The sequence below is a fragment of the Mustela putorius genome, unplaced genomic scaffold (genome assembly GCF_011764305.1).
Source record: "Mustela putorius furo isolate JIRA1106 unplaced genomic scaffold, ASM1176430v1.1 tig00003834_pilon_pilon_pilon, whole genome shotgun sequence".
NCBI classification, from domain to species: domain Eukaryota; kingdom Metazoa; phylum Chordata; class Mammalia; order Carnivora; family Mustelidae; genus Mustela; species Mustela putorius.
Window position 1 is genome coordinate 34,876,083 of NW_025421987.1, and position 12,601 is coordinate 34,888,683.

General features: G+C 37.7%; 1 protein-coding gene across 1 annotated transcript in view; it reads right to left on the reverse strand.

The window, feature by feature from the left end:
• Positions 1 to 12,601, reverse strand: part of MORC1 (MORC family CW-type zinc finger 1) — a 183,062-nt gene that overhangs the window by 142,981 nt on the left and 27,480 nt on the right. The window contains exon 8 of the mRNA XM_004769143.1: positions 11,231 to 11,336. Within this exon, the coding sequence (XP_004769200.1) occupies positions 11,231 to 11,336 (106 nt within the window). The remainder of the gene's footprint in view (positions 1 to 11,230; positions 11,337 to 12,601) is intronic.

Consider the following 12,601-nt stretch of genomic DNA (forward strand, 5'->3'; position numbering starts at 1 on the left):
AAAAACTTGGTGGGGGTAAAATTTGCCAAAGTTTGAGATGTAGGACTTGGTCCAGAGTTCCAAAAATTACTGCAACATAAATTAACAAAGAAACATTGTCTAAGCCGGCTCTGAAGAAACCTCTTATTTTCTGTCATTAGTTCACTACTATTTTCATTAATATTCCATATTCTGAGTCCTTCCCCTGCTTCTTTGTTCCAAAGTCTTAACTTTATTTTGATTTCTTACAAAATTATTTTTCATATCATCATCTTCCCTTTTAGGGCACTTTGCCTAAATTTAAAATGGTAGATTCTTTCCCTCCAGATATAACCCACTTTCCGCAAATCACCCTGCAACTATGTATGATTCCCTGGCACTCTCCACATGCCACATTCACAGATTCAAATTCTGATTTAATATATCATACGTTAAATGCAAACTTCTGCCTCATCTGATTCTGAAATTCTGAGATGACTTATCTATCTACATTTTTTAAAGAGAAAACAGGCTTTTAGACTGCTACTGCCAAAGCACATGCCTGTGTACTTGAACATCACTCCTAATGAAATTTTCATGACGTTATTGTCATTTTGCAACAAGGCCTTGCTGATGGTCGGATTATGATTGTAGAGCCTCAGCCCAAAGCAGATAAAGGGTTTTGATTGCAAAATTTACAACTGATATGAAATATTCACAAGAACTATATGAAAGTCCAGATACTGTGACTCAGTAGTTCCCTTCTTGGGAATTTGTTTAAAATAAATAAATATATAAAACAATTCAAGTGTGCCTGAGTGGCTCAGTGGGTTACACATCTGCTCCAGTCATGATCCAAGTTTTATGAGACTGAGCCCTGCATTGGGCTCCTTGCCCAGTGGGGAGTCTGCTTCTCCCTCTCCTCTGCCCCTCCCCCCTGCTCATGCACACACACACTCTCTCTAATAAAATCATTAAAAAATTTTTCTAAAAAAAAATCCATCTGTATGAAAATGCTTTTTTTCCATATTATCTATAAATAAGAGAGGAGCAAGATGGCAGAGGTCCCAGGAGTTCAGCTAGATATCAAACCATTCTGAACAGCTACAAACTCAAGAGGAGAGAGAAGAGAACAGCAGCAACCTCAGGAATAGATAATCAACCACTTTCCAGAAGGCAGGATGTGTGGAGAAATCAATCTGATGCAACATGTGGGAAGATAGACCGCAGGGGTAGGGGCTGGCTCCTGGCAAGCGGTAGAGCAGCACAGCACAAAATCAGAACTTTGAGAAGTATTTTCCACTGAGGGATGTCACTCCAGAGGCTAAACATCAGAGGGGAGGACCCCTCGCAGGGACAGTGTGGTCTCGGGACCCATGAGATCACAGAAAAACTGGGGGTGTCTGTGTGCAGCAGAGCTCTCAGGTACTGGAGTGGGGAGACCAGCTGCAGGGATGGAGCTAAGGTGTGGGCTCTCAGCTCGGGATTACCTTAAACCATGATCCAAGGCACAGTCGGACCATTGCTTTTTGAGCAGGGACCCCCATGAGTGGCAGATCTGGGGAGACCCCCTCCTTCCTCCCCTGGGAGGAGCAACACAGGAGCATTTGGCAGGAATCTGCTGGGTTTAGAGACTCCAAAGGAGGCTGTGCCCCAGAGATAGAAACGCTTGGTCACAGGCTGGTAAGTTTGGAGCATAACTGGAAACCAGGGAGGTGGGAGGGATTGACTGCTTTTCTCTGAGGGCACACTGAGGAGTGGGGCTCAGAACTCTCAGCTCCTATGAGGTAGGAGACTGGAAGGTTGCCATTTTCATTCCTGTTCTCCAAAGCTGTACAGAAAGTGTTCAGGGTACAAAAGCTACCAAGAGCAAACCCGAGCAGATTACTTAGCTTGGCCCCTGGCAAGGGTGGTGCAATTCCGTCTCAGGCAAAGACATTTGAGAATTACTGCAACACATCCCTCCCCTAGAAAATCGGCAAGAAAATCCAAATTCAAATCCAGCCAAGACCAAGTTAACTAATCAATGAGAACTGTGGAACTCCAGAGGTAGGGGAAAGAAACACAGAATTCATGGTTTTTTTTCCATGATCCTGTAGTCTTTCAAAGTTAAATTTTTTAAATTTTTATTCTTATTCTTTTTGTAATTTATCTTCTTCCTATTTTAATGTTTTTTAATGATTTACATTATCAATATCTTTTTAAAAATCTTTAATTTTCATCATTATAGTCTTATATTATCCCTTTATTATATTTAACCCTATTTTTTGTATACATATAGGTTTTTCTTCATTAGAATTTTGGAAAACAATTTCTTCTGATAGATCAAAATATACCCTAAACCTAGCAGACAGCTTTGTTCTCATCTCCAGCCTGATTACATTCTTTCTTTTTTTTTTTTTCTTTATTCAACCAACTTATCAATTCCTTTTTCAGAATCTTTAATTTTCATATTCATAGTCATATTCCATCTCTTCATCCTGTTTACCCTTATTTTGTGTGTGTGTGTGTGTGTGTGTGTGTGTGTGTATATATATATATATATATATATATATATATATATGGTCTTTAAAATTTTGGGAGGTATTTTCTTCTAACAGACCAAAATATACTCAAAATAAAGTGTGTGTGTGTGTGTATATATATATATATATATATATATATATATATATGGTCTTTAAAATTTTGGGAGGTATTTTCTTCTAACAGACCAAAATATACTCAAAATAAAGTGTCTGTCTCTGTTCTATTCACTACTCTAATTATATATACATAAACATATATTTTTTTCTTTTTTGCCCCTTTCTTTCCGCCCCAGTTTCAGGTCTCTTCTGATATGGTTAATGTATATTTTTCTGGGGTTGTTGCTACCCTTTAGGTATTTTGTTCTCTCATTCATCTATTCATATCTGCATAAAATGATAAGGTGGAAAAACTCACCAAAAAAAAAAAGAACAAGAGGCAGTACCACTGGCTAGGGATCTAATCAATACAGACATTAGTACTATGTCAGAACTAGACGATTCAGAATGACGGTTATCAAGGTGCTAACTGGGCTCGAAAAAAGCAGAGAAATCAAATCCCTTTCTGGAAAAATAAAAAAAAATAAAATCTGAACAAGTTGAAATAAAAAAAGCTATTAATGAGGGCAGTCAAAAATGGAGGCTCTTACTGGATAAATGATGCAGGAGAGAGAATTAGTGATAAAGAAGACCAAATGATGGAGAATAAAGAAGCCGAGCAAAAGACAACTACTGGAACATGAGGGGAGAATTTGAGAGATAAGTGATACCATGAGATGAAACAATATTAGAATAATTGGGATCCCAGAAGAAGGAGAGAGAGACATGGGGGCAGAAGATATATTGGAGCAAATGATAGTAGAGAATCTCCCTAATATGGTGATGGGAACAAGCATCAAAATCCAGGAGGCACAGAGAACTCCTGTCAAAATCAATAAAAATAGATCCACACCCAGACATCTACAAGTAAAACTTACAAGTCTCAGTGACAAAGAGAAAATCCTGAAAGCAGCTCAGGACAAGAAGTCTGTAACACACAACAGCAGAAATATTAGAATGGCAGAAGACCTATCCACAGAGACCTGGCAGGCCAGAAAGGACTAGCATGATATATTCCGAGCACCAAATGAGAAAAATATGCAGCTTAGAATACTATATCCAGGGGTGCCTGAGTGGCTCAGTCATTAAGCATCTGCCTTTGGCTCAGGTCATGATCCCAGGATCCTGGGATCAAGCCCCGCGTTGGGCTCTCCACTCGGCGGGAAGCCTGCTTCTCCCTCTCCCACTCCCCCTGCTTGTGTTCCCTCTCTCACTGTGTCCCTGTCTGTCAAATAAATAAAATCTTTTAAAAAGAAAGAAAGAAAGAAAGAATACTATAACCAGCTAGGCTGTCATTGAAAATAGAAGAGAGATTAAAAATCTTCCAGGACAAACAAAAACTAAAAGAATTTGCAAACATGAAACCAGCCTTATAGAAAATATTGAAAGGAGTCCAATAAACAGAGAGAGAGCCTAAAAGTAACAGACCAGAAAGGAACAGAGATGGTATATGGTAATAGTTACCTTATAGGTAATACAATGGAACTAAATTCATATCTTTCAATAGTTACCCTGAATGTAAATGGGCTAAATGTCCCCAATCAAAAGACACAGGGTATCAGAATGGATTAAAAAAAAAAAGACCCATCAATATGATATCTACATGAAACTCATTTTAGACCCAAAGACACATCCAAATTTAAAGTAAGGGGGTGGAAAACAATTTACCATACTAATGGACATCAAAATAAAGCTGGGATGCCAATCCTTCTATCAGATAAATTAGATTTTAAGCCAAAGACCATAATAAGATGTGAGTAAGGACACTATATCATACTTAAAGGGTCTGTCCAAGAAGAAGATCTAACAATTTTAAATATCTATGCCCCTGAGAGCAGCCAATTATATAAACCAATTAATAACAAAATCAAGAAATACATCAATAATAATACAATAATAGTAGGGGACTTTAATACCCCCCTCACTGAAATGGACAGATCATGTAAGCAAAAGATCAACAAGGAAATAAAGGCTTTAAATGACACATTGGACCAGATGGACATCACAGATATATTTAGAACATTCCATCCCAAAACAACAGAATACACATTCTCCTCTAGGGCACATGGAACATTGTCCAGAACAGATCACATCCTGGGGCATAAATCAGGTCTCAACCAGTACAAAAGACTGGCATCATCTCTTACATATTTTTAGACCACAATGCTTTGAAACTAGAACTCTATCACCAGAGGAAAGTTGGAAGAACTCAAATACATGAAGGCTAAAGAGCATCCTACTAAAGAATGAATGGGTTAACCAGGAAATTAAAGAAGAATTTAAAAAATTCATGGAAACAAATGAAAATGAAAACACAACTGTTCAAATTCTTTGGGACACAGCAAAGGCTGTCCTAAGAGGAAAGTACATAGCAACACAAGCCTTTCTCAAGAAACAAGAAAGGTCTCAAGTATACAATCTAACCCTACACCTAAAGGAGCTGAAAAAAGAACAGCAAAGAAAGCCTAAACCCAGCAAGAGAAGAGAAATAATAAAGAGCAGCGCAGAAGTCAATGAAATAGAAACCAAAAAACCAAAAACCAAAACAAAACAGTACAACAAATTAATGATACTAGAGGATGGTTTTGGGAAAGAATTAATAAGATTGATAAACCCCTGGCCAGACTTATCAAAAAGAAAAGAGAAAGGACCCAAATAAATAAAATCATAAATGAATGAGGAGAGATCACAACTAACACCAATGAAATACAAACAATAACAAGAACATATTATGAGCAACTATATGCCAGCAAATTTGACAACGTAGAAGAAATGAATGCAGTCTTAGAGAAACAGAAACTACCAAAACTGAACCAGGAAGAAATAGAAAACCTGAACAGACTTATAACCAGTAAGGAGATTGAAGCAGTCACTAAACATCTCCCAAAAAACAAGAGCCCAGGACCGACAGCTTCCCAGGGGACTTCTACCAAACATTTAAAGAATTAATACCTGTTCTCCTAAAACTGTTCAATAAAATAGATATGATTCTCTCAATAGATGCTGAAAAAGCATTTGATAAAGTATAGCATCCTTTCTTGATCAAAACTCTTCACAGTGTAGGGGCAGGGGTACATACCTCAATATCATAAAAGCCACCTATGGAAAACCCACAGTGAATACCATTCTCAATGGAGAAAAACTGAGAACTTTTCCCCTAAGGTCAGGAAATAAGGATGTCTACTATTACCACTGCTATTCAACATAGTACTAGAAGTCCTAGCCTCAGCAATCAGACAACAAAAAGAAATAAAAGACATCCGAATCAGCCAAGAAGAAGTCAAACTCTCACTCTTTGCAGATGATATGATACTTTATGTGGAAAACCCAAAAGAATCCATGCCAAATCTTCTAGAACTCATACAGTAATTCATGAAGTATCAGGATATAAAATCAATCCACAGAAATCAGTTGCATTTCTATACACCAACAGCAAAATAGAAGAAAGAGAAATTAAGGAGTCAATCCCATTTACAATTGTACCCAAAACCATAAAATACCTAGGAATAAACCTAACCAAAGTGGCAAAGAATCTGTACTCAGAAAACTAGAAAGTACTCATGAAAAAAACTGAGGAAGACACAAAGAAATGGAAAACTATTCTATGCTCACAGATTTGAAGAACAAATATTGTGAAAATGTCTATGCTACCTAGAGCAATCTACACATTTATTGCAACCCTATCAATATACCATCAATTTTTTTCAAAGAAATGGAATAAATAATCCTAAAATTTACATGGAACCAGAAAAGACCCTGAATAGCCAGAGGAATGTTGAAAAAGAAAGCCAAAGTTGGTGGCATAATTCCAGACTTCAAGCTTATTACAAAGCTGTCATCATCAAGACAGCATGGTACTGGCACAAAAACAGACACATAGATCAGTGGAACAGAATAGAGTCCAGAAATGGACTCTCAACTCTACGGTCAACTAATCTTTGACAAAGCAGGAAATAATGTCTAACAAAAAAAAGTCTCTTCAACAAATGGTGTTGGTAAAATTGGATAGCCACATGCAGAAGAATGAAACTGGACCATTTCTTTACACCACACACAAAATAAATGAAAGTGGATGAAAGACCTCAATGTGAGACAGGAATCCATCAAAATCCTTAAGGAAAACACAAGCAGTAACCTCTTGAACCTCAGCCACATCAACTTCTTCCTAGAAATATCACCAAAAGCAAGAGAAGCAAGGGCAAATGAACTATTGGGGCTTCATCAAGATCAAAAGCTTTTGCACAGCAAGGAAACAGTTAACAAAACCAAAAGACAACCAACACAATGGGAGAAGATATTTGCAAACGACATATCAGATGAAGGGCTAGTATCCAAGATCTATAAAGAACTTACCAAACTCAACACCCAAAGAACAAATAATCCAATCAAGAAATGGGCAGAGAAAGAACCAAGATGCCCTTCGACGGATGAATGGATAAGGAAGATGTGGTCCATATACACTATAGAGTATTATGCCTCCATCAAAAAGGATGAATACCTAACTTTTGTAGCAACATGGACGGGACTGGAAGAGATTATGCAGAGAGAGTCAATTATCATATGGTTTCACTTATTTGTGGAGCATAACAAATGGCATGGAGGACATGGGGAGATAGAGAGGAGATGGGAGTTGGGGGAAATTGGAAGGGCAGGTGAACCATGAGAGACTATGGACTCTGAAAAACAATCTGAGGGTTTTGAAGGGGCGGGGGGTGGCTGTTGGGGTACCAGGTGGTGGGTATTCTAGAGGGCACGGATTGCATGGAGCACTGGGTGTGGTACAAAAATAATGAATACTGTTATGCTGAAAATAAATAAAAAATAAATTTAAAAAAATAAAGAAAAAAATTTAAAAAATAAAAAAAATGGGCAGAGGACATGAACAGACATTTCTGCAAAGAAGACATTCAAATGGACAACAGACACATGAAAAAGTGCTCAGTATCACTCAGCATCAGGGAAATACGAATCAAAACCAGTCAGAATGGCTAAAATTAACCAGTCAGGAAATGACAGATGCTGGCAAGGATGCAGAGAAAGGGGTACCCTCCTGCACTGTTGTGGGAATGTAAGCTGGTACAGCCACTCTGGAAAACAGTATGGAGGTTCCTCAAAAAGTTGAAACTAGAGCTACCCTATGACCCAGCAATTGCACTACTGGGTATTTACCCTAAAGATACAAATGTAGTGATCCAAAGGGGCACGTGCACCTGAATGTTTATAGCAGCAATGTCCACAATAACCAAAATATGGAAAGAGCCTAGATGCCGATCAGCAGATGAATAAATTAAAAAAATGTGGTACACACACACACACACACACACACAACGGAATACTATGCAGCCATCAAAAATGAAATCTTGCCATTTGCAATAATGTGGATGGAACTAGAGGGTGTCATGCTGAGTGAAATAAGTCAATCAGAGAAAGATAATTATCGTATGATCTCTCTGATATGAGGAATTTGAGAGGCAGGGTGGGGGGTCGTGGCTGGGAAGGGAGAGAAAAAATGAAACCTGATGGGATTGGGAGGGAGACAAAACATAAGAGACTCTTAATCTCACAAAACAAACTGAGGGTTGCTGGGGGTTGGGGGGCAGGGATAGGGTGGTTGGGGTTATGGACAGTGGGGAGGGTATGTGCTATGGTGAGTGCTATGAAATATGTAAGCCTGATGATTCACAGACCTGTTCCCCTATGAAAAATAATACATTATAAGTTAATATTAAAAAAGCAAAAAAAAATCTAAAAATAATATAAAACACTTGGACCCATGCTACTATCAAAAATGAAATCGCTATAGAATCTATGATGAATCAATTTAATGCACTATTGTAAAACCACTTATCAAGAAATCATTATAAAATGAGACTACATAATAACTTAAAGTTCAGAAGCAAATCGTAAATGCAACAAAAGAAGAAATCACACTTAAAAAAACAGAATTGAATAACAAAAAATTGATCAATTATGATAAATTATTTTCTTTAAAATTTTTTAAAAATACTGTCTCACTTTTGACTTTATAATAAACAAAACTGGAAGAAAATGTGTCAGAAAAAAAGTCTGAAGGCTTTAATTTTCCTATTTCTATGTAGAAAATTATTTTCAGAATCAGCAGGACCAAGCCGTCTAAGACCAAAGGTGGAAATTGCATAGTTCCAAGGTTTGAAACTTGTTTAGAACAGATGAAGAATCATGCCCAGGGGGTTTAAGGGGACACCATAACCACAAGAAAAAGAAATGGCAAAGGAGTTGTTACATTACTAAACCATTTGTTCTTGAAACCAAGATTAGGTAAACTGTATTTGATCAGAAGTTCAAGTATCCGAAGTCATAAATGGAAGAAGAGTCAGAGAAAGATCCATCTTCGACTAGAGTATTCTTTCGGCTGTAAGAGTTAACCGTTTTCCAGCCCCTTAATGAAGATGGATTGGGTGTTAATGTCAGACCCACTGACTTTTCAGAGGGGAAAACTACACATCACTCCTCCCCAGGAGGTGGTACTGCTGTCCCTCTTTCGCACTACTGTGAGACTTGTATCATAAGCCATGAAATGTATAGTAGAGATAGCACCCTTGGTAGAGAAATGATGTCTCCTCATTACAACAACCCATCCTCATAAAAATCCTCCACCCTTTCTTTAAAAAGCCTTTCTTATGACGAAACTACAAAAAATGTTAAAAAATCAAACAAATCCAACATGGTCAATGTTCCAAAATTAAACTGTACATGTCCTGGTCTGACCCATTTTCTTCATTTTGTGATTTAAATGGCTTAAGAAGCTTCTGACTTCCTTAAACAATCTGGAAACAGTAAGAACTTTTTCCCCGAAGAAATTAGCTGTCAAATTATTCCTCTAATAATGTGTTTGTTTTCTGATGCTAGTGCTGAAATGCCAAGGCACTCTGACAGATAACTGTTAGAAAATTTGGGTTCAGAGCTTTTAAAGAGCATGAAATACTGGTTTTGGAAGCGGCTGTGAGAAGGGCAGGGCCGGGGGAAGGAGGAGGTGGTAATGGAGGTGCCAGAAACAGGTCTGTGCCTCCTTTCTGATATTGGTGTGTTAATTTTGCCAATGGGTTCCAGCATTTGTACAATAGTAATGAGGCTGGATTTTTTTTCCAAGAGACAAAAATCTTCATTTCTGTATAAATCAAGAATAATACATTAGAATGAAATGAGGAAAAATAAAAATTAGAAAAAAGAAAAGATAATCTAAAAGTGCATTATCAAACATTAAATTTTCTAACTGGGGAAGGGACTTTCAAATTTCACCTCAAAGACAGAAGAAATTCTCTGTTAATTTTATGTATTTACTTGAGTCTCAGGCTCTTAATCTAAAATTGCACTGTCTAATATGGTAGCCTCTGGCCATATGTGGCCGTTGGGCCCTAATTCAAACTGACACATGCTATCTGTGTAAGAAACACACTAGGTTTCAAGGATTTAGTAGGAAAAAGGGTACAAAATGTCTCATTAATATTTTTCATATTAAAATTATATTTTATATATAACTGATTAAACAAAACATTATTAAAATTAATTTGACCGGTTTCTTTTTACTTTTCCTAATGAGGATACTAGAAAATTTAGATTTCATATAGGGTTAATATCTGTGTCTCTCATTCCATTTCCACTGGACAATACCAGTATTTAATTAAAATGAATCAGTCTGAATTTAAATGCTTCAAAATCCCTTCTAGCTCCAGAGTTCTGACACTAAGAGACTGTGGGCTCAAGCTGTTAAGTTTCAAATACAAAGTTATTTTGGAGAAACTTAGGTTCAGTCACTGTTTCATTATTTCTCCATCCTTTTCACGCATGCTCACCAATGCTTCCTTATTCTGTTTCCTACGGATCCCTAGTGGCCAGGAAAAATGATGTGCCAATTTATTTACTTAAAAACTACAACTATGAAGTTCATATTGTCATTCTGAATTGTCAGCTGGTCCTATTTCTTTTTGCTTCTCACCATACTGATGCCTCCCACCCTTTTTTTTGAGATTTTATTTATTTACTTGAGAAAGAGAGAAAGAAAGCACAAGAAGGGAGAGGATCAGAGGGAGAAGAGGACTCCAGGCCGATCAGGGAGCCTGATGCAGGACCCCATCCCCGGACTCCCGGATCACAAACCAAGCTAAAGGCAGTCGCCCAAACAACCAAACCACCCAGGCGCCCACTGATGCCCAATTTTAATGACATGTAATGGATAATGAACTCTGAGGGTTTTTTTCAGTTTTGATATTCATCAAATAGGAGTTTTGGAATTAGAGAAGCTTAGAGGTGCTATTCCAGTGGTTCCCAAATGCGCAGCCACCTCTGAGTCACCTGGGGAACATGTGAAAAATATTGATTCCTGGGCCTGATACTGGGAGACTTCTGACTCAACACAGTCTGAGATAAGACAAAATCCTATACTTCTTAAGAATCTATCCAGGTCATTCAGAGAGTGAGCCAGGTTTGGGAATCAGTGGTCTAGCCCAACTTACTTCATCAGTAATTGGGAAAAAATGTACTGTCCTAGAACCTAGTGGGGAGGTTCCTAGAACCTAAGGACAGGGCCTCAGACCAGAACCAGGACAAAGAGCTCCAAAGCCAGCTCGCTGCCATCCCTGAGAGACATTCTGTCAAACACAAACACTACTCACTCCTCAAGAGCTCCAGCCATTAGTATATCTTCCTTGTCGGTCTTAATATCCAACTCTGGTTCTCCGCTAAGCAAAAGCTTCAAGTTATAAATAACCAGCAAAGTACCTAGTAGGAAGAAAAGGACATTAGACTTGTCAATACTTTAATTACACTAAATATTAGTTATAGTGTTATTATCTCATCTATGGAATTAAGCCAACTCTAGACCAAATTTCCTTCTGTACTTCAGTAAGTAATATGCCTGGATAAGTTCTAAGATATAAGTCTCATGGCAAATTCCACTCTCTGCCAAAGAGTGTTGAGTTTCTGCGTTACAGTGCTTATTCCTATTCAATTCATTCTAAGTTTCTCAATGTAGATTCTACACTTTGGCACTCTTTTCATAATTTGCATTATGAAAACCATTAGGAGTCTGAGCTAAAATTTGTATTGTAGGTAAAGGTCTCACTGGTGGAACTATAATCAATGCACATAAGAACAAAGATGAGTTTTTAAAATTTGTACAGATACAAAGAATTGCTTTTAGACCCCATAACAGGTGTTGGCAAACTTTTTTTATAAATGGCCAGATAACAAACATTTCAGGCTTTGCAGGCCAAATGGTCTCTGCCACGTCTACTCACAACTCACCTCCATCACTGTTGCATGAAAGCTGCCACAGAGAATACATAAATGAATGAGTGTGGCTATATTTCAATAAAATTTCATTTACAAAAACAAGCATTGCTGGGTTTGAACTGCAGGTCACATTTGCTGACTCCGGCTCTAGAGCATAGTTAACAAAATAATCCAAATTCTTTACAAAATTGATTATGATACAAAGGCAAACAGGATTGTCAGAGAAATTAAAAGAACAACCAATTATACTTCTCTTGGTAGTACTAAAACACAAGAGAGAACAAACAGCACAGTGACTAAGAATGCCTGTGTCTAAATCCTAATCAACCATTTATTTACCAGCACAATGACCTCAGATAAGTTTCCTAACCTCTTTGAACCTAATTTTTTCTAATCTACACAACAGAACACATAAATTATTTTGAGAATTAAATGTGTTAATTTTTAAAAAAACATTTAGAAAAGTATTCAAGAAACAGCACACCATTCATTAGTACTTACAGGAGTATTTCACAATTAAAAGTCAGCTAACAAGTTAACATTTACTGTCCTTAAATTATGTCATGAATAGGGGTGCATGGGTGGCTCAGTCGGTTGAGGGTCTGACTTAATTTCAGCTGAGGTCATGATCTCCAGGTTGCGAGATCAAGGCCCAACTTGGGTTCTGCGCTAAGCGTGCAACCTGCCTAAGATTCTCTCTCTCTTTCTCCTTCTGTCCCTCCCTCACTGCTTGCATCCACTCTCTCCCCAAA